Source organism: Phyllopteryx taeniolatus, chromosome 2 (genome assembly GCF_024500385.1).
Source record: "Phyllopteryx taeniolatus isolate TA_2022b chromosome 2, UOR_Ptae_1.2, whole genome shotgun sequence".
In the NCBI taxonomy this organism is placed as follows: domain Eukaryota; kingdom Metazoa; phylum Chordata; class Actinopteri; order Syngnathiformes; family Syngnathidae; genus Phyllopteryx; species Phyllopteryx taeniolatus.
In genome coordinates, this window is record NC_084503.1 from 11,674,994 (window position 1) to 11,702,735 (window position 27,742).

The 27,742-nt window shown below is 43.7% G+C and overlaps 1 protein-coding gene across 1 annotated transcript in view; it reads left to right on the forward strand.

Annotated features, from left to right (window-relative positions):
* The window catches only part of LOC133471241 (A disintegrin and metalloproteinase with thrombospondin motifs 7), a 112,080-nt gene that overhangs the window by 42,132 nt on the left and 42,206 nt on the right, over positions 1 to 27,742 (forward strand). Inside the window, exons 8-9 of the mRNA XM_061760617.1 lie at positions 7,660 to 7,803; positions 15,424 to 15,568. Of these exons, the coding sequence (XP_061616601.1) occupies positions 7,660 to 7,803; positions 15,424 to 15,568 (289 nt within the window). The remainder of the gene's footprint in view (positions 1 to 7,659; positions 7,804 to 15,423; positions 15,569 to 27,742) is intronic.

The following is a 27,742-nucleotide window of genomic DNA, read 5'->3' on the forward strand; positions in this document are numbered from 1 at the left end:
CAGCCACCTCTCCTAGATGCTTCCATACCTCCACAGGAATGTCATCAGGACCAACTGCCTTTCCATTTTTCATTATCTTTAATGCCTTTCTAACTTCCCCCTTACTAATCATTGCCACTTCCTGGTCCACCACACTTGCCTCTTCTACTCTCCCTTCTCTATCATTTTCCTCATTCATCAACTCCTCGAAGTATTCTTTCCATCTACCTAGCACACTGCTGGCACCAGTCAACATATTTCCATCTCTATCCTTAATCACCCTAACCTGCTGCACATCCTTCCCATCTCTATCCCTCTGTCTGGCCAGCCTGTATAGATCCTTTTCTCCTTCTTTAGTGTCCAACCTGCCATACATGTCATCATATGCCTCTTGTTTTGCCTTTGCCACCTCTACCTTTGCCCTGTGTCGCATCTCAATGTATTCCTTTCGCCTCTCCTCGGTCCTCTCAGTGTCCCACTTCTTCTTAGCTAACCGTTTTCCTTGTATGATTTCCTGTACTGTGAGGTTCCACCACCAAGTCTCCTTCTCTCCTTTCCTGCCAGAAGATACACCAAGTACTCTCCTGCCTGCTTCTCTGATCACCTTGGCTGCAGTGGTCCAGTCTTCTGGAAGCTCTTCCCGTCCACCGAGAGCCTGTATCACCTCTTCCCGAAAAGCTGCACAACACTCGTCCTGTCTCAGCTTCCACCACATGGTTCTCTTCTCTGCCTTTGTCTTCCTAATTTTCCTCCCCACCACCAGAGTCATCTTACACACCACCATCCTATGCTGTCTAGCCACACTCTCCCCTACCACTACCTTACAGTTGGTAACCTCCTTCAGATTACATCGTCTGCACAAGATGTAATCCACCTGTGTGCTTCTACCTCCGCTCTTGTAGGTCACCCTATGTTCGTGCCTCTTCTGGAAAAAAGTGTTCACTACAGCCATTTGCATCCTTGTTGCAAAGTCTACCACCATCTGTCCCTCCAAGTTCCTTTCCTGGATACCGTACTTACCCATCACTTCTTCATCACCCTTATTTCCTTCACCAACATGTCCATTACAATCTGCACCAATTACGACTCTCTCTCTGTCTGGGATGCTCAGAACTACATCATCTAGCTCCTTCCAGAATTTCTCTTTCACCTCTAGGTCACATCCTACTTGTGGGGCATAGCCACTAATCACATTACACATAACACCCTCAATTTCAAATTTCAGCCTCATCACTCGATCTGATACTCTTTTCACCTCCAAGACATTCTTAGCCAACTCTTCTTTTAAAATAACCCCGACTCCATTTCTCTTCCCATCTACACCATGGTAAAATAATTTAAACCCTGCCCCTAAATTTCTAGCCTTACTACCTTTCCACCTGGTCTCCTGGACACACAATATATCAACCTTTCTCCTAATCATCATGTCAACCAACTCCCGAGATTTTCCTGTCATAGTCCCAACATTCAAAGTCCCCACATTCAGTTCTAGGCTCTGTGTTTTCCTCTTCTCTTTCTGCCGAAGAACCCGCTTTCCACCTCTTCTTCGTCTTCTTCTTTGACTTCGACTTCGACCCACAGTAGCTGAATTTCCAACAGCGCCCTGCAGGTTGACGGCGCCGGTGGCGGACGTTGTTAACCCGGGCCACGACCGATCCGGTATGGAATTCTTTGGATGAACGCTCATATTTGTTTGGCAAGGTTTTAAGCCGGATGCCCTTCCTGACGCAACCCTCTGCATTTATCCGGGCTTGGGACCGGCCTACAGTTTGCACTGACTTGTGCCCCCCATAGGGCTGCATTGAAGGAGGTTACCGACTGTAAGGTAGTGGTAGGGGAGAGTGTGGCTAGACAGCATGGGACGGTGGTGTGTAAGATGACTCTGGTGGTGGGGAGGAAGATCAGGAAGACAAAGGCAGAGCAGAGAACCATGTGGTGGAAGCTGAGACAGTACGAGTATTGTGCAGCTTTTCGGGAAGAGGTGAGACAGGCTCTTGGTGGACAGGAGGAGCTTCCAGAAGACTGGACCATTGCAGCCTAGGTGATCAGAGGCAGGCAGGAGAGTACTTGGTGTATCGTTTGGCAGGAAAGGAGAGAAGGAGACTTGGTGGTGGAACCTCACAGTACAGGAAATCATACAAGGAAAAAGGTTAGCTAAGAAGAAGTGGGACACTGAGAGGACCGAGGAGAGGCGAAAGGAATAAATTGAGATGCGACATAGGTAGAGGTGGCAAAGGCCAAACAAGAGACATATGATGACATGTATGCCAGGTTGGACACTAAAGAAGGAGAAAAGGATCTATACAGCTTGGCTAGATGTGCAGCAGGTTAGGGTGATTAAGGATAGAGATGGAAATATGTTGACTGGTGCCAGTAGTGTGCTAGATAGATCAAAAGAATACTGCGAGAAGTTGATGAATGAGGAAAATGACAGAGAAGGGAGAGTAGAAGAGGCAAGTGTGGTGGAGCCAGGAAGTGGCAATGATTAGTAAGGGGGAAGTTAGAAAGGCATTAAAGAGGATGAAAAATGGAGAGGCAGTTGGTTTCTATGACATTCCTGTGGAGGTATGGAAGCATCTAGCAGAGGTGGCTGTGGAGTTTTTGACCAGTTTGTATTGAACAAACTGGTCAAAACTAGCGCATGAGAAGATTCCTGAGGAATGGAGGAAAATTGTGCTGGTGCCCATTTTTAAGAACAAGGGTGATGTGCAGAACTGTGGGAACTATAGAGGAATAAATTTGATGAGCCACACAATGAAGTTATGGGAAAGAGTAGTGGAGGCTAGACTCAGGACAGAAGTGAGTATTTGCGAGCAACAGCATGGTTTCATGCGGAGAAAGAATACCACAGATGCCTTATTTGCCTTGAGAATGTAGACGGAAAAGTACAGAGAAGGTCAGAAGGAATTACATTGTGTCTTTGTAGATCTAGAGAAAGCCTATGACAGAGTACCCAGAGAGGAACTGTGGTACTGCATGTGGAAGTCTGGAGTGGCAGAGAAGTATGTTAGAATAATACAGGACATGACAATACAGGGCAGCAGAACAGTGGTGAGGTGTGCTGTAGGTGTGACAGATGAATTTAAGGTGGCGGTGGACTGCATCAGGGATCAGGCCTGAGCCCCTTCATGTTTGCAGTGGTGATGGATAGGCTGACAGATGAGGTTAGACTCGAATCCCCGTGGACCATGATGTTTGCAGATGACATTGTGATCTGCAGTGAAAGCAGGGAGAAGGTGGAGGAGCAGTTAGAAAGATGGAGGCATGCACTGGAAAGCAGAGGAATGAAGATTAGCCGAAGTAAGACAGAATATATGTGCATGAATGAGAGGGGTGGTGGTGGAAGACTGAGGCTACAGGGAGAAGAGATAGCAAGGGTGGAGGACTTTAAATACTTGGGGTCAACCGTCCAGAGCAATGGTGAGTGTGGTCAGTAAGTGAAGAAACGTGTCCAAGCAGGTTGGAACGGGTGTTATGTGACAGAAGAGTCTCTGCTCGGATGAAGGGCAAAGTTTATAAAACAGTGGTGAGGCCAGCCATGATGTACGGATTAGAGACAATGGCACTGAAGAGACAACAGGAAGCAGAGTTGGAGGTGGCGGAAATGAAGATGTTGAGGTTTGCTCTCGGGGTGACCAGATTGGATAAAATTAGAAATGAGCTCATCGGAGGGACAGCCAAGGTTCGATGTTTTGGAGACAAAGTTAGAGAGAGTAGACTTCGATGATTTGGACACGTCCAGAGTTGTGTGGTCAAACAGCTTCTCAGCCTTCCAAACATACAACAAAACATGTAACTGTACAGGTAGTGTTTCACATGAGAAGCAGATAGCATGAGTTCCATGTTGGGCTTGTAAGATAGCTCTGCCTTATGAGGGGCCACTAGGGACATTATTCAGGATTAGCTCTCACACTTACTATTCAAATGCTTTCACACACACACAAACTACTGAAAGGCTCTCATAAGGACTACTCAAACACTCTCATATGCACGGGTCTTACTCTCATTAACACTACTCAAATGCTCTCATTGACAACTCAAATGCTCTCATTTACACTACTCAAATTCTCTCATTTACACTAATCAAATGCTCTCATTTACACTACACAAATGCTCTCATTTACACTAGTCAAATACTCTCATTACCACTACTCAAATGCTCTCATTTACACTACTCAAATGCTCTCATTTATACTAGTCAAATGCTCTCATTTACACTACTCAAATGCTCTCGGACGCACGAGTCTTGCTCTATTAACACTACTCAAATGCTCTCATACACACTCGTCTTGCTCTCATCAACAACACTCAAATGCATTCACGCGAGCACGTCAATCACATTCTCGCACACATCACTGGCATTCACGAGTTCATGTCAATACTTGTTGATTATTGTGTTACAATAACGGTTTTCCTCATTGATTAAAAATGGCTGCTTTTAATGTGTAAGTGCTGTAGGATATGACGTAATGGTCGGCCAATCAGAAGCCGTGTCGTTTATGACGTAGGGCTAGGCTGGCTCGTCTATCAAGAGCGAGACGCCATTATTTGGTCGCGGATGCTGCCGAATAAATGTGCCTTTCGGGCTAAAGCGTAGTGGACGTGTGTTTACTGCTGGACTCAAGGCAGAGTTTCAACACCGCTGCGTTACAATCTGAAACGTATACGGTTCGTTGCAGGCAGGATGGCTGGATAGTCGCATTTAAGCTCCCCTGCGTCTGTGTACCTAATGAGGTGTCCAAAGGGAATGAAGGAATTTAATTGTCGTAGTGAAACTCGTGTCATAGATATGCACTCCAGACGACACACAGTCAGAGTCATATATTTAATGACTTTTTTTAATCTAGGTACATCTCAATAAATTAGAATATAGTTGAAAAGTTTTTCTTCAGTACTCATAGAGTGATTAAACACTGAAGTACTTTTCAGAGGGCAAATTCCAGCCTAATTTCTATATTAAAAATCACTTTATTTCTTGTATTAATTGACTATTTCGTTTGACGTTATATTTTAGTTTCTCAATATGAGGAATTTTTTATTTCCTATGTGCTACAATCATCAAAATAATACATATTTTAAATATGAAATACTTCACTCTGAGTGTGTGCAGTTGATCTCTATAATTTCATTTTTTGAATTGAACTACCTAATAAAAGATTTACACTATTCACGTGAGCTTGATTGACATGAACTCGTGAATGCCAGTGATGAGTGCGAGAATGTGATTGACGTGCTTGCGTGAATGCATTTGAGTAGTGTTGATGAGAGCAAGATGCGTGAGTGTGAGAGCATTTGAGTAGTGTAAAAGAGAGCATTTGAGTAGTGTAAATGAGAGCATTTAAGTAGTATTAATGAGAGCATTTGAGTAGTGTAAATGAGAGCATTTGAGTCGTGGCAATGAGATCATTTGACTAGTGTAAATGAGAGCATTTGAGTAGTGTAAATGAGAGCATTTGAGTAGTGTAAATGAGAGCATTTGAGTAGTGTACTTTCAGTGACCATGTCTTTATTACGGTGGCCTGGAAGTGCAAAACAATATAACCGATTGTGAAACACTTTCAAAAAACACAAAAACAAAACACGAAACACTTTAACAAAAAGACGAACCAAATTACAATTACGGACACCCGGAAAGGGAGGGGCCCATTTCACAGACATTCTTGGAAATCCCACGGCCTTTCTCGGCAAGACTCCTTGGCTCCTGCATCGCGGCAAGGGTAGGCTACACAGATGGAACGTGATGTCCATCCCAAATAGCAAGTGGATATACGGACACCCTGAACATCGAGCATGTAGAGGCGTTTGATGCTGTGTATACAATAGCTTGTACTTGATCACATTTCTTAAACCATAAAAAGATAGATTAAGAGTAAGGAAGAAGCACGTTCATAAAGAGAGAGGATGCTGGCTAGGCTACACAGATGGAACGTGATGTCCATCCCAAATAGCAAGTGGATATACGGACACCCTGAACATCGAGCATGTAGAGGCGTTTGATGCTGTGTATACAATAGCTTGTACTTGATCACATTTCTTAAACCATAAAAAGATAGATTAAGAGTAAGGAAGAAGCAGGTTCATAAAGAGAGAGGATGCTGGCGAGAATGAAAGGGAACGTGTGGATATTAGCAAGGAAGCTGCCAGCTCCATTCATTTTTTAGCGTACCTTGCATACATTCTGGTCACAAGCTATGCTTTTTCATCGACAGGCAGATTATACATTATGAGTATAGTTTAGCATTGATGTTAAACAACATTTGATGCTTCACGTACTATTTATATGGCTTCAGCCGAGGCGATGCGGCGGCATGGCTCGCAAACCCGGAAATGTACAGTATTCTGGTCTCGTCGATCGGGAAGAATATGGATGGATGGATAATTATAGCTACATTAAAGAACAACCTTTTAAAATGTATTTGAGCCCTGTGCACAACCAAAACAACACGACAGTACATCAATGATTAACGGTACATGAACCACGATACATATCAGACTTCTGAGTCTGAACCACCACACTGACTTCAGTGAGTCTCTAAAATAGAAAATTAAATCCATCCATCCATCCAGCGGGCGTGCTGGAGCTTATCCCAGCTGTCGTCGGGCGAGAGGAGGGGTACACCCTGAATTGGTCGCCAACCAATCGCAGGGCACATATAAAACAAACAACCATTCGCACTCATATTCACGCCTACGGGCAATTTAGAGTCATCAATCCACCTACCACATTAATTGGAGACTCTAAATTGCCCGTAGGCATGACTGTGAGTGCGAATGGTTGTTTGTTTCTATGTGCCCTGCGATGGGCTGGCACAGCCGATGACAGCTGGGATAGGCTCCAGCACGCCCGCGACCCTAGTGAGGAGAAGCGGCTCAGAAAATGGATGAATGGATGGAATCCACCTACCACGCATGTTTTTGGGGGTGTGGGAGGAAACCAGTGTACCCGGAGAAAACCCACGCAGGCACGGGAAGAACATGCAAATTCCACACAGGCCAATTATAGAAAACGCTTTATTTTAGTTGTTGCTGCTGAGGATGGTCCAACCAGTTATTAGGTTTATGGGGCCATTACTTTTTCACACAGGGCACGGTAAATTTGAATATGTTTTTTTTTCCCTTAATAAATGAAATCACCATTTTAAAAACAATATTTTAAGTTCACTTGAGTTATATTTGTCCGATATTTACATTTATTTGATGATCTTAAACATAAGTGGTAAAGCTATACAAAAATATAAGAATTTCAGAATTACTGTATACTGTAAATGTAGTCTTAAATAAATCTGTGCTAGAAATTGGATTGCATTTTTTTTTCTTTATGAACCAATTTCCAGTCACCCTCTGTTTTTAATTACAATCACACTAATGTAACTGGAATCCAATCAGGGGAAACACTGTGTCGTTGATAGCGCCTATCTCAAATGTAGTTTTAACAGCATGTTTTTGAAAAGACTGAACAATAAAATGGCATTATAATTTAGTGGAGCACGATGGAGAGATGTTGCATTTACAATTAAACTAATGCAGTATACCACCCTGGAATAAAAGTCCCCTCCTCCTTTTAATTACCATGACCGTAGTGACTACATCACTATTGAATGTTGGCGATGGAGCAGAACTTGTGTATATCTGTACTTTCCAGATAATTGCTACGATGTTTGATGTTGTCCTTCTCTACAGTTTTGGGATTCAGCATGATGGCAATGGTAACGACTGTGAACCCATTGGGAAAAAACCTTTCATCATGTCTCCGCAGCTGCTCTATGGCACCTTACTTCCCAGGTGGTCCCGATGCAGTCGCCAGTATATAACGCGCTTCCTTGAGTGAGTTTCACACAATGCATGTACTGCATTCACACTGAATTCCACTGTTTTCTGTTTCATGGTGCTTGGGATGGCGGCACGGTGGCCGACTGGTTAGAGTGTCAGCCTCACAGTTCTGAGGTGCGGGGTTCAATCCCCGTCCCCGCCTGTGTGGAGTTTGCATGTTCTCCCCGTGCCTGCGTGGGTTTTCTCCGGGCACTCCGGTTTCCTCCCACATCCCAAAAACATGCATTAATTGGAGACTCTAAATTGCCCGTAGGCATGACTGTGAGTGCGAATGGTTGTTTGTTTCGATGTGCCCTGCGATTGGCTGGCAACCAGTTCAGGGTGTACCCCGCCTCCTGCCCGATGACAGCTGGGATAGGCTCCAGCATGCCCGCGACCCTAGTGAGGAGAAGCGGCTCAGAAAATGGATGGATGGATGGATGGTGCTTGGGATCATGTACAGTATGTATGCTTTTAATAGGAGAATGTATAGGTCAACTGACCTGACCTGTGAAAATGCAATATGGAGATTACCGGCATCGATACAAAAACATTTATTTTAGCAAAGACTAACTGAATAAATGTGCTGTTGCAAAGTGCAGTCATGAATTGCAACTTAATAGAAGCAAATACATTTAATCCAAAAACGGCAAAAACATTAGGCTGCAAGCACAGAGTTTTCATTTGAAAATTCCAGGCGTCAATATATTGAATTGTCAAGGATAGTACGTCTCCGTTGTTCTGCTTGACCATTGGTCGGTTGTGCACAGTCACAATCTTCAAAGAGCCAACTTCAAAATGGAAGCTTCATACGTTACTATATTGGACATCAATGCCATTTTAGGCTTTTATTTTGAAGCTGGCACCGGAGCGCAGTGCTGGAGTTTAATGAAGCCTTAAGTGGAGATTATTGCTTCAACTCAAACATAGTGTATATTTGTTTCCATAATGTTTCAAGAGACCAAAGTGTCATTAATAGCACTAACAATTGAACTCAAGGTGGCAGATTCCCCACCACCAAAAGTAACTATAATTTAACTGTACACGACTAGAAATAACACCACTTTTAAATATTACACCATAACTGTACAAAATAAGACAGTTAAGATAACACAGGCAAACGTAATAAATGTAACTACAGAAAAGTATACTGGGAAACGCCTCCTCCTCCGATTCACTAACACGGTACAATATCTTTTTTAAACGTGCGATGTAAAGCGGCAGTAAAACAAACTGTAACCTAAAATCCAAAGAATGTGGAGTGCATCTGACCAACACCTGCGGAAATCACTGCTGCCCCAATGTAAACGCAACGCTACACTGAAAAACATGGGCTATCACGTGAATTTTTCAACACAGGACCTCTCTTCAACCACAAATGAACCTATTGCTAAGAAAAGATGCAAAATGTCCATACTTATAATATGGCATCATAGCAAAGACACATTGAGTGACAATCATTCCAAATTTTACTTCTTCTTTTCCTTTCGGCTTGTCCTGTTCGGGGTCGCCACAGCGCGTCATCCTTTTCCATGTCAGCCTATCTCTAGCATCCTCATCTCTAACACCAACTGCCCTCATGTCTTCCCTCACGACATCCATCAACCTTCTCTTGGGTCTTCCTCGAGCTCTCTTGCCTGGCAACTCCATCCTCATCATCCTTCTCCAGATATACTCACCATCTTTCCTCTGGACGTGTCCAAACCATCGAAGTCTGCTCTCTCTAACTTTGTTTCCAAAACATCGAACCTTGGCTGTCCCTCTGATGAGCTCATTTCTAATTTTATCCAACCTGGTCACTCCTAGAGAGAACCTCAACATCTTCATTTCCACCACCTGCAGCTCTGCTTCATGTTGTCTCTTCAGTGCCACTGTCTCTATTCCGTACATCATGGCTGGCCTCACCACTGTCTAATAAACTTTGCCCTTCATCCAACTAGCAGAGACTCTTCTGTCACATAACAAACCTGACATCTTCCTCCACCCGTTCCAACCTGCTTGGACTCGTTTCTTCACTTGCTTACCACACTCGACATTGCTCTGGACTGTTGACCCGAAGTATTTGAAGTCCTCCACCATTGCTATCTCTTCTCCCCGTAGCCTCACTCTTCCCCCTCCGCCCCTCTCATTCTTGTCTTCTTCTCATACTTCTCTGCCACTCCAGACCTCCGCATGCAGTACCACAGTTCCTCTCTGGGTACTCTGTCATAGGCTTTCTCTAGATCTACAAAGACAGAATGTAGTTCCTTCTGACCTTCTCTGTACTTGTCCATCAACATCATCAAGCCAAATAATGCATCTGTGGTACTCTTTCTAGGCATGAAACCATACTGTTGCTCGCAAATACTCACTTCTGTCCTGAGTCTAGCCTCCACTACTCTTTCCGATAACTTCATTGTGTGGCTCATCAACTTCATTCCTCTATAGTTCCCACAGCTCTGCACATCACCCTTGTTCTTAAAAATGGGCAGCAGCACACTTTTCCTCCATTCCTCAGGCATCTTCTCACGCGCTAGAATTCTATTGAACAAGCTGGTCAAAAACTCTACAGCCACCTCTCCTAGATGCTTCCATACCTCCACAGGAATGTCATCAGGACCAACTGACTTGCCATTTTTCATCCTCTTTAATGCCTTTCTAACTTCCCCCTTACTAATCATTGCCACTTCCTGGTCCACCACACTTGCCTCTTCTACTCTTCCTTCTCTCTCATTTTCTTCATTCATCAACTCCCCAAAGTATTTTTTCCAACTATCCAGCACACTACGGGCACCAGTCAACACATTTCCATCTCTATCCTTGATCACCCTAACCTGCTGCACATCCTTCCCATCTCTATCCCTCTGTCTGTCCAACCTGTGTACAGCTTTCTCTTTCAGCTTTCTTTTCAGCTTTCTTTAGTGTCCAACCTGGCATACATGTCATCATATGCCACTTGTTTGGTCTTTACCACCTCAACCTTTGGCCTACGTCGGATCTCCATGTATTCCTTTCTCCTCTCCTTGGTCCCACTTCTTCCCTAACCTCTTTCCTTGTATGATTTCCTTTAATGTGAGGTTCCACCACCAAGTGTACTGTCCTTTCCTGCCGGAAGATACACCAACTACTCTCCTGCCTGTCTCTCTGATCACCTTGGTTGTAGTGGTCCAGTCTTCTGGAAGCTCCTCCTGTCCAATGAGAGCCTTTCTCACTTCTTCCCGAAAAGCCGTACAACACTCTTCCTTTCTCAGCTTCCACCACATGGTTCTCTGCTCTGCCTGTGTCTTCTTAATCTTCCTCCCCACCACCAGAGTCATCTTGCACACCACCATCCTATGCTGTCTAGCCACACTTTCTCCTACCACTACCTTACAGTCAGTAACCTCCTTCAGATTACATCGTCTGCGCAAAATATAATCCACCTGCGTGCTTCTACTTCTGCTCTTGTAGGTCACCCTATGTCCCTGCCTCTTCCGGGGAAAAAGTGTTCACTACAGCTATTTCCATCCTTTTTGCAATGTATACCACCTTCTGTCCCTCCAAGTTCCTTTCCTGGATGCCGTACTTACCCATTACTTCTTCATCACCCCTGTTTCCTTCACCAACATGTCCATTACAATCTGGACTAATCATGACTCTCTCTCTGTCTGAGATGCTCAGAACTACTTTGTCTAGCTCCTTCCAGAATTTCTCGTTCACCTCTATGTTACATCCTACCTGTGGGGCATGGCCGCTAATCACATTATACATGACAGTTTCAAGTAGGCTTTACACGATCAGGATTTTTGGGGCTGGTCAACGATCAGGGAGTTTAAAAAAACAATAACCGATCACCAATCCGATCACAAGATGGAGCAATGTGTCTATTTAAATTACTTGTTCATTTACTTAATTGCTAAAAAAAATTATATTTACAATAAATATATCTTTGTTGTCTTTGTTCTGGCCGTGGTAATGAGTGTATCCGGTCGCGTTTGAGATGACAAGATAAAGCCCAATGATTGTAAAAAAATGGGACGGGGTGGTATCGGAATACAAGATTTTATTGCAGTAGCCAGCCAGTGCAATGATGAAAGACCAAATTTGTCTTGTAGTCTGATCCGGACATTACGTGTTGTCTGTCCCAAACCGCTGATGTTTTTTCTTTTAAATAACTTTATTGGCGATCAGATATTTACAGTACTATGTCAAAAGAAATGTGACAAGGCTAAAAATAAACTAGGTTTTGGATTCAAATATACCGTACATGATGGTGACACGGAGTAAATGTTATTTGCAGAGCCGATCAATGACGTCATTGATCAGATCGGCGAATTATGACATTAATGCCGATCAGCCTATCAGCATAAAATGCTAATAATTATCGGCCGAAACTGATCAGGCCAATAATAACTCCTGTGTGGAGTTCACATGTTCTCCCTGTGCTTGTGTGGGTTTTCTCCAGGCACTCCAGTTTCTTCCTATATCCCAAAAACATGCATGAGTTGGAGACTCTAAATTGCCCGTCGGTGTGACTTTGAGTGCGGATGATTGTTTGTTTGTTTGTGCCCTGCGATTGGCTGGCAACCAGTTCAGGGTGTACCCCGCCTCCTGTCCGATGATAGCTGGGATAGGCTCCAGCACGGCCGCGAGCCTATGGAGGAGATGCGGCTCAGAAAATGGATGGATGGATGAAATCATGATGTAAAATATCTAAATCTGAAGCCACTTGACAAACTTAGCCTCACACATAATTAACCACAACTTGCATGTTTATTGAATTCACTTAGAGGTGGATTCACAAACATAGAATGAATGTTTCTCTGACGTGGTCTTTGACAGTCTGCAGTATGACGTCATCAGCCATTCAAGTCTCTATTTAGTGCATTCTATACAGTCTAAAGGCACTCATGCAGAACATTTTAATTGCTACTGCTGTTTCTCAGTCATACCGTATATTCATACAGCCCATACTGATGATTTGTGACAACCTCCACACAATGTTCTTGCTTATGCATACTATTCTGTTGGATTTGTACAGTGTTCAAATTTTAAAGTATGTTTCTATGGGAATGGCCTAGTAGGGAGAATAGCATTGATTTATTTATTTTTTTTATTTTTTTTTTCAAATAGAAGATGGAAAAAAATTAATTCATTAAAGTGGCAATGGAGTAATGTGATAGCCTTTAGATGAATTACAACATCTGGGTCTGTATAGCTTCCATCTGTAACATTTCTCTAATCTAGGATCATAGGGGGCAGGAGCCTAGTCTACCAAGATCACCTGTCAATCACAGGGTACATAACCAACCATTCAGACTCACATTCACACCTAAAGGTAATTTAAAGTATACAGTGAACCATACTGTACATACATGTTTGTGCAATGTGGGAGGAAGATTGAGTACTTGAAGAGAACCAAGCAAACACAGATGTACCACATTAACTCAACACAAAAGTGCCCCAGTCACGTTGAAAAGAAAATGGAACCTATTTCATTTAAGTTGTTCTTGACGTTATCACTCTCCCTTTGTTATAGAGTAATTGTCTTTTTTTACATTGTTGCTTCAATTAATTTCTAATCAGACATTTACAGGCATTGTTTAATCACAACTCCTTGCATTTCAATCAGGTTCAGTTCTGTGGCTGCAAAATAAGTAGCTACAAATAATCCTGTGCCTAAACGTTGTGCAGTGGCTGTGAAAATATACGTGTTTATTTGCAGTACTTTATGAATCCCTCACTGAATTCATAAAGTATATCTTTTTGTCTGTCTGTCCATCAGTCTCTTCTTTCCAACCATCCATTTTCTATAGCTCTTATCCTCATTAGGGTCCTGGGTGACCAGGGGTCTTTCTCAGATGACTTGCGAAAGAGGCAGGGTACACCCTGGACTTGTCGCCAGCCAAACACAGGGCACTAATCTAATCTAATCTAATCTAATCTATCTATGTATTAATTATGACCAAACCCACTTTAGGCTTTTCTGTCCAAAGACCTTGAAGTTTGTCAGGAAGCAACTTTGCAAAGCGAAGAAGTCTCGTCGACTCCTGGGGGAAATTGGAAGCTGTCTTAAATTTCCCAGTTGTGAGAAATAATTCTCACTGTTGAATGATGGACTCCAAATTTATTGGAAATGACCTTATCACCCTACCCTGATTGATTGGACAGGAAATACTTTTGTGAGATGATTGCAAATGTCGCGGCACGGTGGGCGACTGGTTAGAGCGTCAGCCTCACAGTTCTGAGGATCCGGGTTCAATCCCCGGCCCCGCCTGTGTGGAGTTTGCATGTTCTCCCCGTGCCTGCGTGGGTTTTCTCCGGGCACTCCGGTTTCCTCCCACATCCCAAAAACATGCATGAATTGGAGACTCTGAATTGCCCGTAGGCATGACTGTGAGTGCGAATGGTTGTTTGTTCCTATGTGCCCTGCGATTGGCTGGCAACCAGTTCAGGGTGTACCCCGCCTCCTGCCCGATGACAGCTGGGATAGGCTCCAGCACGCCCGCGACCCTAGTGAGGAGAAGCGGCTCAGAAAATGGATGGATGGATGATCTTTATCTTGTCAAATCAAACAACGTCGGAGAGGCAGAACCAGAAAACGTGTCACCGGTCAACGCGACTGGATACACCTGTTACCATGCCGACGTCAACAACAATGGATCGAGCCATAGTATTGTGTGTGTGTGTGTGTGTGGGGGGGGGGGGGGGGGGGTACAAAATGGAAAATTATGTGAGAGAGAACGTTCATTCAAGGATTGCTTGAGGTATGTTCACGTATTATTAATATGATATGGCTCGCAAGCAGGCAACAAAACGTTACGAACGGTTGTACGTAAACATGACGGCGTTCTGTCGAATCGTAATAAAGCTTCGGTAAACATTGGTTGACAACGGTGACCAAGTATGTTGGCAACAGCAACCACGGGAGGCGATGCGCCGGTCACAATACGCAATCCTACTGGTCGAGAGTTGTCGTTGATATGTCACACTACACAAAAGATATCTAACAAAAATCTAACATGTTAGACTTTTCATTTTGGTGTCGTAGTGCTATCGTAGGGCCAAATCGTTGGTCGTGGATTATGTCACACTACAAGACGTTTTGTCGTACCCGACAAAATATGTCGGGCCCAATCTATGAAATCATCTGCGATAGCTAATCGGGCCAATATCGCAGCTAAAATCCTGTGGTATGATCTAGGCATAAGACATCCATCCATCCATTTTCTGAGCCGCTTCTCCTCACTAGGGTCGCGGGCGTGCTGGAGCCTATCCCAGCCGTCATCGGGCAGGAGGCAGGGTACACCCTGAACTGGTTGCCAGCCAATCACAGGGCACATAGGAACAAACAACCATTCGCACTCACAGTCATGCCTACGGGCAATTTAGAGTCTCCAATTCATGCATGTTTTTGGGATGTGGGAGGAAACCGGAGTACCCGGAGAAAACCCACACAGGCACGGGGAGAACATGCAAACTCCACACAGGCGGGGCCGGGGATTGAACCTGGGTCCTCAGAACTGTGAGGCTGACGCTCTAACCAGTCGGCCACCGTGCCGCAGGCATAAGACAATTGATTCTATTATCATAGGAACAGATGTTCCTAAATTGTTGTAGGCTCATACTTTGAAATAAAACATGTGAGGTGACCAGAGTGCTTTGTTACTTTTACAGTCGTGGCTGGGGTTGGTGCCTTGATGACGCCCCTGCAAAGGATACCATTTCACAAGGCTTGCTGCTTCCTGGGGTTCTGTATAATGCTGCCCATCAATGCCGGTTGCAGTATGGATCTGGTTCCCTGCTGTGTGATGACATGGATGTAAGACTACCTTAAATAACACATGCACTAAATCACCTGCTTGTTAGTCTTTTTCTATTCTATTTCTATTCTTTTTGCATGTGCTCTTTTCCATCTTGTTTTTTTATTTATTTATATTTGTATTTGTTTTGCTTGCCCAAATTGGATTTTGATTTTTCATTTGTTCTCCATTGATCTTGCTGAGCTGAGCAAACTTTTTCTCAACCATGGTTGAGATTATTTTCCCAATCCAAATACAACCAGCCAATCTGATTTGTGGGAGTGGCGGTACAACCCGCATTTGGCAGGTGTTAATGTCAAGCCCTATCTACAATCTATTAACAACTTTAGGAAACCACCCCCCTAAGCGGAGTACAATAAAGGACTTGCTGACAAATCTGTTTTACTGCAGATTTGAAAAGGACAGTTTCACACCCCACACCCACACAGTCCAACCACCAATGACCTCCATCACACCTCTGATTCCCCCTTCTGCCTTGACCGTTCACGAACAGGATGTGAGACATATCTTCAAGCAACAAAAGCCGGACTGCGTCTCCCTCCTGCCTGCAAGTCTGCGCTGATCAGCTGGCGCCAGTTTTCACTCAGATTTTCAATAAATATTCTGTACTGTGTGAAGTCCCATTATCCTAGCCCCCAGCAAACCTACAATTATAGGAATTAATGACTACAGGCCTGTCACTCTGACATCTGTGTTCATAAAGTCATTCAAACGCCTCGTGCTCGACAACCTAAAGACCATCACAGGACACCGCCTGGACAGCCAGCAGTTTTACCTACCAAGCAAATACACAGTCAACATGGTGCAGCACTTCATCCTAGAATACCTCGATGGCGCAGGGACCTCCACGAGGATCCTGTTAGTGGACTCCACCTCTGCATTCAAAACCATAATCCCTGAACTCCTCTCGTCTGAGCTCTTTCAGTTCAGCGTCTCTCTTGCCATCTGCCAGTGCATTTATAGCTTCCGGATGGCTGGAACACAGCAGGTGAGGCTGGGGGGAAAACACCTCATACACACGCTCAGCAACGGGGCCCCCAAGGATGTATCCTTTCACTGCTGCTCTTCTCTCCATACATGGCGGTTATGACTCAGTTGCTAAAGGGGGCCATCCAGTGACCAAAGGGTTGCCAGTTCAAATCCCGGCACCAACTGTCCGCCGTCGAAGTGTCCTTGACCAAGACACTGAAACCTAATTTGCTCCGAGTCGGCCTGGCAGGAACTTGCATGGCAGCAGTCGCCCATTGGTGTATGACTTTTGAGTGAATGTGTGGATTTGTAAAGCGCTTTGGGCCAGGGTCCAAAATTAACACTCGCCAGGCACAAAATGCGAGTAAATTTACCATTTGGAGTGGACATCTCAGTTTGTACCATATTAGTCATGCTTTTTAGTCTTCATTTTGGAGGATTTCTCCTTTAATCCTCTGCTGTCTGCATGTATATGAACGATGCGCATGTACACAAACATAACATACACACGAACCAGACAGGCTAATTAAATTGCGGGAACGTGGAGATTTTCAGCAGCAGGTGAGCGGCCATGGCAACACCCGTCCCTCGCTGCCGTAACCATCCGGACTGTTATGGTCGCAAAGTTCAAAAGCCAGCATCTGTGATGGTATGGGACTGTGTTAGTGCCAATGGCATGGGTAACTTACACATCTGTGAAGGCACCATTAATGCTGAAAGGTACATACAGGTTTTGGAGAAAAATATGCTGCCATCCAAGCAATGCCTTTTTCATGTACGCCCCTGCTTATTTCAGCAAGACAATGCCAAACCACCTTCTGCACGTGTTACAACAGCGTGGCTTTGTAGTAAAAGAGTGCGGGTACAAAACTGACCTGCCTGCAGTCCAGACCTGTCTCCCATTGAAAATGTGTCGCACATTATGAAGCGTAAAATATGACAATGGAGACTCCGGACTGTTGAACAGCTGAAGCTGTACATCAAGCAAGAATGGGAAAGAATCCCACCTAGAAATCTTCAACAATTAGTGTCCTCAGTTTCCAAAGGTTTATTGAATGTTGTTAAAAGAAAAGGTGATGTAACACAGTGGTAAACATGACCCTGTCCCAGCTTTTTTGTAACGTGTTGCAGCCATAAAATTTTAAATTAATGATTATTTGCTAAAACAATAAAGTTTATCAGTTTGAAGATTAAATATCTTGTCTTTGTAGTGTTTTCAATTAAATATAGGTTGAACGTGATTTGCAAATCATTGTATTCTGTTTTTATTTATGTTTAACACGTCCCAACTTCATTGGAATTGGGGTTGTGTATATATATATATATATATATATATATATATATATATATATATATATATAGTGCGGCATGGTGGACGACTGGTTAGCACATCTGCCTCACAGTTCTGAGGACTGGTGTTCAATTCCCGGCCCTGCCTGTGCGGAGTTTGCATGATCTCCCCATGCCTGCGTGGGTTTTCTCCGGGCACTCCGGTTTCCTCCCACATCCCAAAAACATGCATGGTAGGTTGATTGGAAACTCAACTATATATATATATATATAGATAGATAATACACACAGTACATAAACTATAAGGGGAGAGAGGACCGGTCGGTATTGACCAATTACGATCCTCTTTGTTGAGAGGAACTATGCAGCAAAGTTGGAAACAGGAACAGTGTTGATTATATTTAATGTAATCCCACTAAATATATAAAGCATAAAGTGGACATTTGTGGTGATAGTAATAATTTAGCCATGCAAACGCTTCATATGTGACGTCAATGACGTGACGTCATCTTTCGTAGATGCCTCCATTTAATGACATCGAGGAACGCTTGTCTTATTTCCACTAAACATTTATACGTCTTCCTCCATCACTCCTCTAAATATCCTCGCTCCTCGATGGAATTTCGGGTGGGAGGAGCTAGCATGTAAACAGAGGAGCTCGGACCTAGGAAGTTCCAAATATAGAAATGAGATGCAGCTTATGTCTTATCGCAACACGCCTCCTCTCCACCAATGAACTGCAAAGGCCAACTTCAAAATAAAAGCTTCATGTATTATTATGCTGGACATCAATGCAATTTTAGGCTTTTATTTTGAAGTTGGCCACATAGCGCGGTGCCAGCGCTGAATGAAGCCTTAGCCATATGTTCGCCCCCTGGTGGCTGGCTGACTACGTTGCGGGCCCTGCTGAAAATGAAGCACTTTTCATATACAGCAGTGCCCACCTTTTAAATGTAAAAAACAAAACAAAAATTTTATTAAATAAAATTCACTGACGATCAGGCTCATTTAATCTTGGCAGCCGAAATTGTGATCACGATTCTAATTTGATTAATTGTGCAGCCCTACTGTGGCACAAGGACTGTGTCAGCAGAGAGAGCCAGACTTCATGGACTGTGTGAAAGCCAGCGGGGTAGTTATGCCTATTTTAGTGGGGCTTCAACCTAAAATGTTCAAGCCCCTCAAATGCTTTGGTTTGAAAAAATAAATGCTTTTTTTTTTTTCAACCCCCAAAAATCTTGACCACCAGTAAGCCTTTTCGGGGTTGGTGCCTACCCAAAAAGAAAAGAAAAACAAAACATTTAAAAATTGGAAAAAATAATTTGAAAAAAATTGGTAGCTATTGTTTTGTATGTGTGTGTTGTATATTGATCAGTTATTCATTCAATGTTAGCTGTTTGTGAAATTTTATATCTCATAATACCATATTATACATGATCGACCCGTGCCTGAGTGGGTTTTCTCCGGGTACTCCGGTTTCCTCCCACATCCCAAAAACATGCGTGGTAGGTTGATTGAAGACTCTAAATTACCTGTAGGTACGAATGTGAGTGTGAGTGATTCTTTGTTTATATGTGCCCTGCGATTGGCTGCCGACCAATTCAGGATGTACCCCGCTTCTCGCCCGAAGATAGCTGGGATAGGCTCCGGCACGCCCGCGACCCTAATGAGGATAAGCAGTACAGAAATGAATGGATGCGTGCGTAAAATGATTTAATATTTTGACTGGTGGGGCGCTGTTGAGCCACGGACAAAGATCGCAGCTAAGAGTGGGTGCTACCCTAACCCTGCTAAAAAAAAAAGTTACAAAGTCCTAATTATTAATGGTTCTAATTAGTCCTGCATGATGTCAAAACAAGTGTCGTTTAAAAGACTGCGAGAGTCGCTCCAAACTCTCAGAGGCTTAAAGCTATAGCTATGGCGGTAGCTGAAGATGCTAACAATGAGGCCGGCCAACAGACTGTCTTAGCTAGAGTGCTAAGGGAGCTGCAGTCACTTCGTACGACTATCGTCTCAATGAACACCAAAATAACTGCCATTGATGACTTCGGGGCAAAATTGGACGTGGAGAGGGGCATAGCTGAGATGAATGGCTCTGCTGATGCACCGCTAAGAAGCTAACGGAGGCCGAGGGCCACATAGGAGACACCGAAGATAGCCTGAACAGTATGAAAATGGAGCTGGTTAATGCTACTAAACGCATTGCGTATTTGGAATCTAAGACAGAAGACTTGGAAAATTGTGGCCGGAGGAAGAACTTAAGACCAGTAGGGCTCCCCGAAAACGCTGAAAAGACCGATTACATTCAACTTATTCCATCTTGATTCCAAGATGGCGCCTACCAGTGTGGTCGCCTCGGTAACGCGCTCTCGAGTATTGTTTTTGTTTTTGTGTTTTTCGTCCGTCTTTGGAGACCTTACACAACTCACTTACACAAGGGGAGACCTGCTAACCATCAAGGAGGCTTCTCCAGACTTTCTGTCACCAACTTTCGCAAATCCGCTCAGTTTTTTCCCCGAGTTACTCACCAGAGCGGCGCCCGCAGTTTTCGGCGCATGGAGACGGAAGCGGCGCCACAGAGGGAAGCGAGCCGGCATTCAGGTGAAACTCCGCAAGAGAGGACACAGATCTGCGTTCCCGTCGATCCACCTCGCGAATGTACGCTCCCTACCCAACAAAATGGACAAGCTTCATCTTCTGTTAAAGACCAGTAAAGACTTCGGACGTTCCGCGGCCATGTGCTTCACGGAGACCTGGCTTTGCGACGCTGTACCCGATGGCGCAGTCATGCTTCCCGGCTTCCACATTCATCGAGCACACTGCATTTGGAGTCACTGTTTTGAACTGTAAACCATTCTACTCGCCACGTGAGTTCGCATCATTCATACTGGCTGGAGTCTACATTCCGCCTCAAGCTAACACGAACACCGCATTGCTAACGCTCGCCGAACAAGTACACGAAATTTAAAAAAAACACACGGACTCACCCCTCATTATTCTCGGGGACTTTAACAAAGCTAAACTCAACCACGAACTCCCTAAATACAAGCAGCATATCGACTTTCCTACCAGGGAAAATAATACTTTAGACCACTGCTACACTACGGTAAAAAGGCATACCGTGCTATTCCTCGTGCAGCCCTGGGCTCGTCTGATCACTGCTTAATTCACTTAATACCGACGTACAGGCAAGAACTTAAATGCGCGAAGCCTACAGTGAAAACAGTGAAAAAGTGGACCAATAAAGCCAAGATGGAACTTCAAAGCTGTTTAGACTGCACAGACTGGAGTGTCTTTGAAAATTCAGCTGGCAGCCTGGATGAATATACGGACACTGTTACATCCTATATCAGTTTCTGTGAAGATGTGTGTGTACCAACAAAATCATTTCGCACATTCAACAACAACAAGCCGTGGTTCACTGCTAAACTTAAAACTTCGCCAAGCTAAGGAGGATGCATATCAGAGCGGGGACAGGGCCCTGTATAATCGAGCTAGAAACCAGCTCACTAAAGAAATTAACATTGCAAAGAGGAACTATGCAGCAAAGTTGGAAAAACAGTTTAGCGCAAACGACTCTAAATCAGTCTGGCATGCATTCCAATCACTGACTAATTACAAGCTGAGAACAATAGCACACTAGCCAACGACTTGAATGCCTTCTACCGCAGATTTGAAAAGGACAGTTTCACACCCCACACCCACCCGGCCGCAGTGCTGATGCTGCGTGTGGCCTCCCCCAGCCTGACCTGCTGTGTCCTGCCCGTCAGAAAGCTGTAAATCCACTGGCAGATGGCAGGTGAGACGCTGAGCTGGAGAAGCTTGGATGAAAGGAGTTCAGGGATGATGGTGTTGAACGCTGAGTTGAACCACAATCACACCTCTGACTTCTGCGTTAACCATCCATGAACAGGATGTGAGACGCATCTTCAAACAACAAAAGATTAACAAAGCGGCAGGCCCGGACCATGTGTCCCCATCCTGCCTCAAAGTCTGCGCGGACCAGCTCGCTCCAGTCTTCACTCAGATCTTCAATAGATCTCTGGAACTGTGCGAAGTTCCATGCTGTTTCAAACGCTCCACCATCATTCCAGTCCCCAAGAAACCTGCAATCTCGGGTCTGAATGACTACAGGCCTGTCGCTTTGACATCTGTGGTCATGAAGTCCTTTGAACGTCTCGTGCTGGACCACCTCAAGAGTGTCACAGGTCCCCTGCTGCACTTCATCCAAGAACACCTCGACAGTGCAGGGACCTACGCGGGGATCCTGTTCGTGGACTTCAGCTCAGCGTTCAACACCATCATCCCTGAACTCCTTTCATCCAAGCTTCTCCAGCTCAGCGTCTCACCTGCCATCTGCCAGTGGATTTACAGCTTTCTGATGGGCAGGACACAGCAGGTCAGGCTGGGGGAGGCCATACGCAGCATCAGCACTGGGGCGCCCCAAGGTTGTGTCCTCTCTCCGCTGCTCTTCTCTCTCTACACGAACGACTGCACCTCAGCGAACCCGACTGTCAAACTCCTGAAGTTTGCAGATGACACCACTGTCATCGGCCTCATCAAGGACGGTGACGAGTCTGCATATCGACAGGAAGCGGAGCGGCTGGAGCTGTGGTGCGGCCGACACAACCTGGAGCTGAACACGCTCAAGACTGTAGAGATGATCGTGGACTTCAGGAGGCATCCTTCGCCACAGCTGCCCCTCACGTTGTCCAGCTGCCTTGTGTCAACCGTCGAGACCTTCAAGTTCCTGGGAATTACAGTCTCTCAGGACCTGAAGTGGGCGACCAACATCAACTCCGTCCTCAAAAAGGCCCAGCAGAGGATTTTACTTCCTGCGGCTTCTGAGAAAGCACGGCCTGCCACCGGAGCTGCTGAGACAGTTCTACACAGCGGTCATCGAATCAGTCCTGTGTTCTTCCATCACAGTCTGGTTTGCTGCTGCTACAAAAAAGGACAAACTCCGACTGCAACGGACAATCAAAACTGCTGAAAGGATTGTCGGTACCCCCCTAACCACCATTAAGGACTTGCACGCTGCCAGAACTAAGACAAGGGCGTGCAAAATCCTCTCGGACCCTCCGCACCCCGGTCACCAGCTCTTCCAGCTCCTTCCCTCAGGTAGGCGCTACCGATCAATGCAAACTAGAACTAGTTTCACATTCCAACAGCTTCTTCCCTCTTGCGATCAACTTCTTAAACACCTGACCTACAATTCCATTACAACATGCTGGCAATTTTTGGACTTGAGTTCGTTGTCACATTTCTGTGGGGCCAATTATGTATTACTCGTTCACTCAGTGTAGTTATCTCGCCATGCTGCACTATTTGCATATACTGGCCACTCATGCCAGAGTAGCACCTGCTCCATTTGCACACTGATTGAGGAGTATCTGTAACATTTGCACAACCAACATTGTCCCAGATTATCGCACTACTCGTCACTTTAAACCGCATACACTCCTTGAAGTCTCAGCGCCCTTTGCACAATGGTCATTGCACCGGACTATTGCAATATTAGTCATTCGAACTGCTCTTAGTGCGAGAGGACTCCCCATCTTTTTGCACAATTGTCAAAAAAATAATAATAAATAAAAAATGTACCGGCATTACCAGATAACTAGCAACCTTTTACTGCTCAGTGACTGTTTTTTTTTTTTGTCAATGTCTTTCTGTCTCCAAAGTGTTCTGTAAATTGACTGTCTGTTGTCGTACTAGAGCGGCTCCAACTACCGGAGACAAATTCCTTGTGTGTTTTTTGGACATACTTGGCAAATAAAGATGATTCTGATTCTGATTTTTATGCTGCCGATTTGGCTGGGGCTCGACGCCGCCAAGTGTTTCACTTAGGAAAGAGCACACCGCAGTTTAGCAAGAATAGGAGCAAATCTGTTATCATTCACATTTTCCGATTTCAAGACTGCAAGGCTCTTTTCAACATATCCAACAACGCTTGCTCCTTCATGACGGTCATAAGATCTTCTTTGCTCAAGATTCATCAGCAGAAACCATGAAGACATAGCCCATTTAATGTAGTGAGGAAAAAGTTAATTGAAGCTGGAACCTTTCGGGGATTCACCCTAGACCCTTGAAAGATGAGGGTTCTACAAAAAGGGAAAATAGTGCTCCTCTCCACCCTAGAGGAAGCTGAGGACTTCCTCCTGTCTTAGACTTCTACATGGCCAAGGAGTATGGGCAACTTCAACAGAACTGACATGGACAATAATGTACTGTAGCTAACACTATAAAGTAGTTTAATATAGGCTTTGTGTTGTCACACATTTTGCATTGTCCAATTTATTTTTATTAGATGCTACTACATCATTTTGTGGACACTTTACATTATGCACCTGGCCTATACTGTATATTTAACACAGACTATTAAAATAGTTAAATCAAGAGGTGTTCTTAATATTATGCTTCAGATCTTATAAATCTAGGATGATAAGCGTTTGAATGTTCAGGTTTTTATGCAGGTTTGAGGGGACCACGTGGGCGTCCTGAGAGATGTGCCTACAGTGAAACCACTCCTCGTGTGTGGATTGGTACCATATTTGCCCTCAATTTTAAGTAAGGGAAGGGGGATGGGATTTCAAGGGTTAAGTATTATTTTATACATGTATAGTTTTGTTTTTAGTTTACCTTTTTCTTTTATTCCCCAGTGGGTTTTTTTCAGTTTCAGTTTATTTTTGAAAGGGGACAATGCAATTTCATAAAACACATGAAGTACACATGGTTAAAAAAGCCAGAATTAGCCAGAAGGCTAGTTTTCATCCGTAGTCCCCTGGCCATGATGTAAAAAAGCAGTAAAATACATCTACAAGACAATATAATACAGGATACATAATCAAACTATACTATTAAGAGAGAATAAAACCATAATTTTTTTGATCATAACAAAAAGACAACATAACATACTTGTCTTTTAGTGTTGGCAGCTATAGGTGTTAACTAGCCACATTTTCAGTTTTTTTGTGAAGGCCTTGTATGTTGTAAGCAGTTTAACCTCCTCAGGTACTGAGTTCCACTCACCAGCGCTCCTCACTGACCAGGCTGACTTACTGAAAGTGCTCCTGCGCAGAGGAATGACACAGTCACCGCTGACAGAGCCTCGAGTGACACGCTCAGAGCTGTTTCTTTGGCTGATGAACTCAGCCAGAGGAGCTGGGGCCAAATCATGCAGTACTTTATATCAAATTTAAATCTGCAAATATGTGAAGACGGTCCCAGTTTAAAAGACTGTATTTTTTTTAAATTGCACAATGAGGATAGTGCCTTGGTTTTTTATCCATCACTTTAATTACTTGTTTGTACAAAACTTCCAATGGTTTTTTTGCATTCTGACCAGCCTGGGACCAACTGGTTATGCAATAGTTAAAGTGACTAAGAATCATCGAATGCAGGTAAATTTTTGCAGCTTCAGTTGACATTTCATTCCGAATTGCACGAAAATTTGCGAGGTTTAATTTGATATTTTTACACAATTTGTCAATATGGGCTTTAAAGGAAAGCTGTGAATCAATTATTAACCCAAGATATTTGTATTGGCTGACAATTTGCATTTTTTCTCCATTAACAAGTATTTCGGGGTCAGGTGATACTCTATTTGTTTTAGTGAAATACATGCCTACAGTTTTAGAAACGTTTAGCTGTAGACAGCACTCCTGCAACCAAGTTGTGACACAGGACATTGTATTAGTGAGTTTAGCAGCAACAGTATCTTTGGAGCGACCATGAACAAAGAAAACTGTGTCGTCTGCATACATTACGCACTCTGCTTCAGAGCAAACAGTGGGCAAATCGTTGATATAAAGACTAAATAAAAGGGGGCCCAATATTGATCCCTGAGGGACTCCAGAGGTTAGCCTAAGAGACTCTGATCTGCAGTTGTTAACTGATACAGATTGTGTTCGGTCATGCAGATATGATTCAATCCAGCTCACAGCTTTGCGAGAGAAGTTAAATTTTGAGAGCTTGGTAAGAAGAACAGAGTGATTTACTGTATCGAAAGCTTTCCTGAGGTCCAAGAACACCGCCCCTACAACTCCACCCTTGTCGAGAGAAGATTTTATTTTCTCAATGAAGAGGCATGTAGCCATTTCAGTGGAATGCTTGGCTCTGAAACCAAACTGCATGGCGTGGAGAGAGGGGGAGCTGCTGATTAAATAATGGACAATCTGCTCTGACACCCATTTTTCTGCAACTTTGGAAATGGCCGGAAGAATGCTTATAGGTCGGTAGTTATTCAGAGAAGTTGAGTCACCGGATTTAAAGACAGGGGTAACAATAGCAGATTTCCAGGCCTTTGGAAAGTGACCAGATGAAATTGAAAGATTAATGATTGAGGCAATAGGAGGAGCAAGAGTTGAACCTAGATCTTTGAGCATGCTCGTGTCCATTCCAAAAACATCCTTTGCCTTAGATGGTTTGAGTGAATGAATTAAATCGATAACTTTGGTCTCAGTAATATTTGTAATAGTAAAGAACTGCGTTGCAGACAATGCAGGGTATTCCTTCATTTGTTTTACTGCAAACTTAGAAGAGATTTCTGACACAGATTCAATGAAGTAGTTGTTAAAAGCATCAGCCATCACTTGAGGTTCCGTCAGGATGTTTCCATTTAATTGAATTTGCATTAGTTTTGTTTTGTTATTTTGTGTATCACCCAATAGTTTTTTAATATAATTCCAGGTTATTTGTGAATTTCCCTTCGCACTATTCAGAGCAGTAATGAAAAAGTCAGCTTTAGATTTTCTTATTTCTTTCACTACCCTATTTCTCAGTGAGATAAAGTGCTGTCTATTGTATCCTGATTTGACCGACAACTTCAAGGAATGATCGCGTTCTTTCATCAGTTTCAGAATAAATGTTTAACCAAGGTAGGCCATTCTTTCTAGCTTTTAGTTTAATTATCCGTGTAAATTGTATAATAATTTATTGTATTTTGTTGGCAAATTTAGAACAATCCTCATCTAAATTTTTACCAGCGAGTAATACATCCCAGTTTACTTCTTGGATGGAATCTTGGAAATTTTGTTGTTCATGTTTTGGTATCCTATTGGATTCAGTGGTGGCCAAGTGTTTGAAGCGCTTTTTATTTAATTTTCTTGAAACCATTATAAGATTGTGATCAGACAATCCTGTGAGCATATTGTATGGCTTCAAGATCCTTTCTGGCCTATTAGTAAAGGCTAGATCAATCTGAGTTCGGGTGGAGTTTGTAATTCTCGTAGGGCCATTAATAACCTGAGTCATATCCATATCATCCATAACCCTTTTCATTTTTTTCCTAACTTTGTTAACTTCCCAATTAACATTTAGGTCACCCATTATTATCACCTCTTTTGCAAGATTGAGTTGTTTCAGTAACATTTCCAGCTTTTCATAGAAAGCGGCATTTGATGAGGGAGGCCTATAAATAACTACAAGAATAAAATACATTTGCTGTGACAAAGAAACAGTTAGTCCAAGAAATTCTAATCCATTCTCATCTGTAACATGTATTTCATTACAATTAAAAGTGTCCTTGGCATAAATCATAACACCTCCTCCCTTAGAACCCTGTCTGTCGTTTCTAAACATTTTATAACCAGGTACAGATAGTATTGCTGAGGGCGAAGATTCATGGAGCCATGTCTCAGATAGGCAGAGGAAGTCAATATTTGAGTCAGTGAGAAGGTGATTGACCTGATCACTTTTCGTTAAAATGCTTCGTATATTTAAGTGTGCACAAAGAATGCCTTTTGGTTTACGTGTTGAGTCCCATATTAATTTAGAGTTATTAACGGTTTGGAACGCCCTCCATTTCCGGTGCTTTAGTATTGCGGGGTTTGGCAGCCCCCTGTTTCTTTTATTGGCAATGTTTGCATATAGCTTTACGCTGCCAGCTTCCGCATCAACCGTCGGTGGTGGTG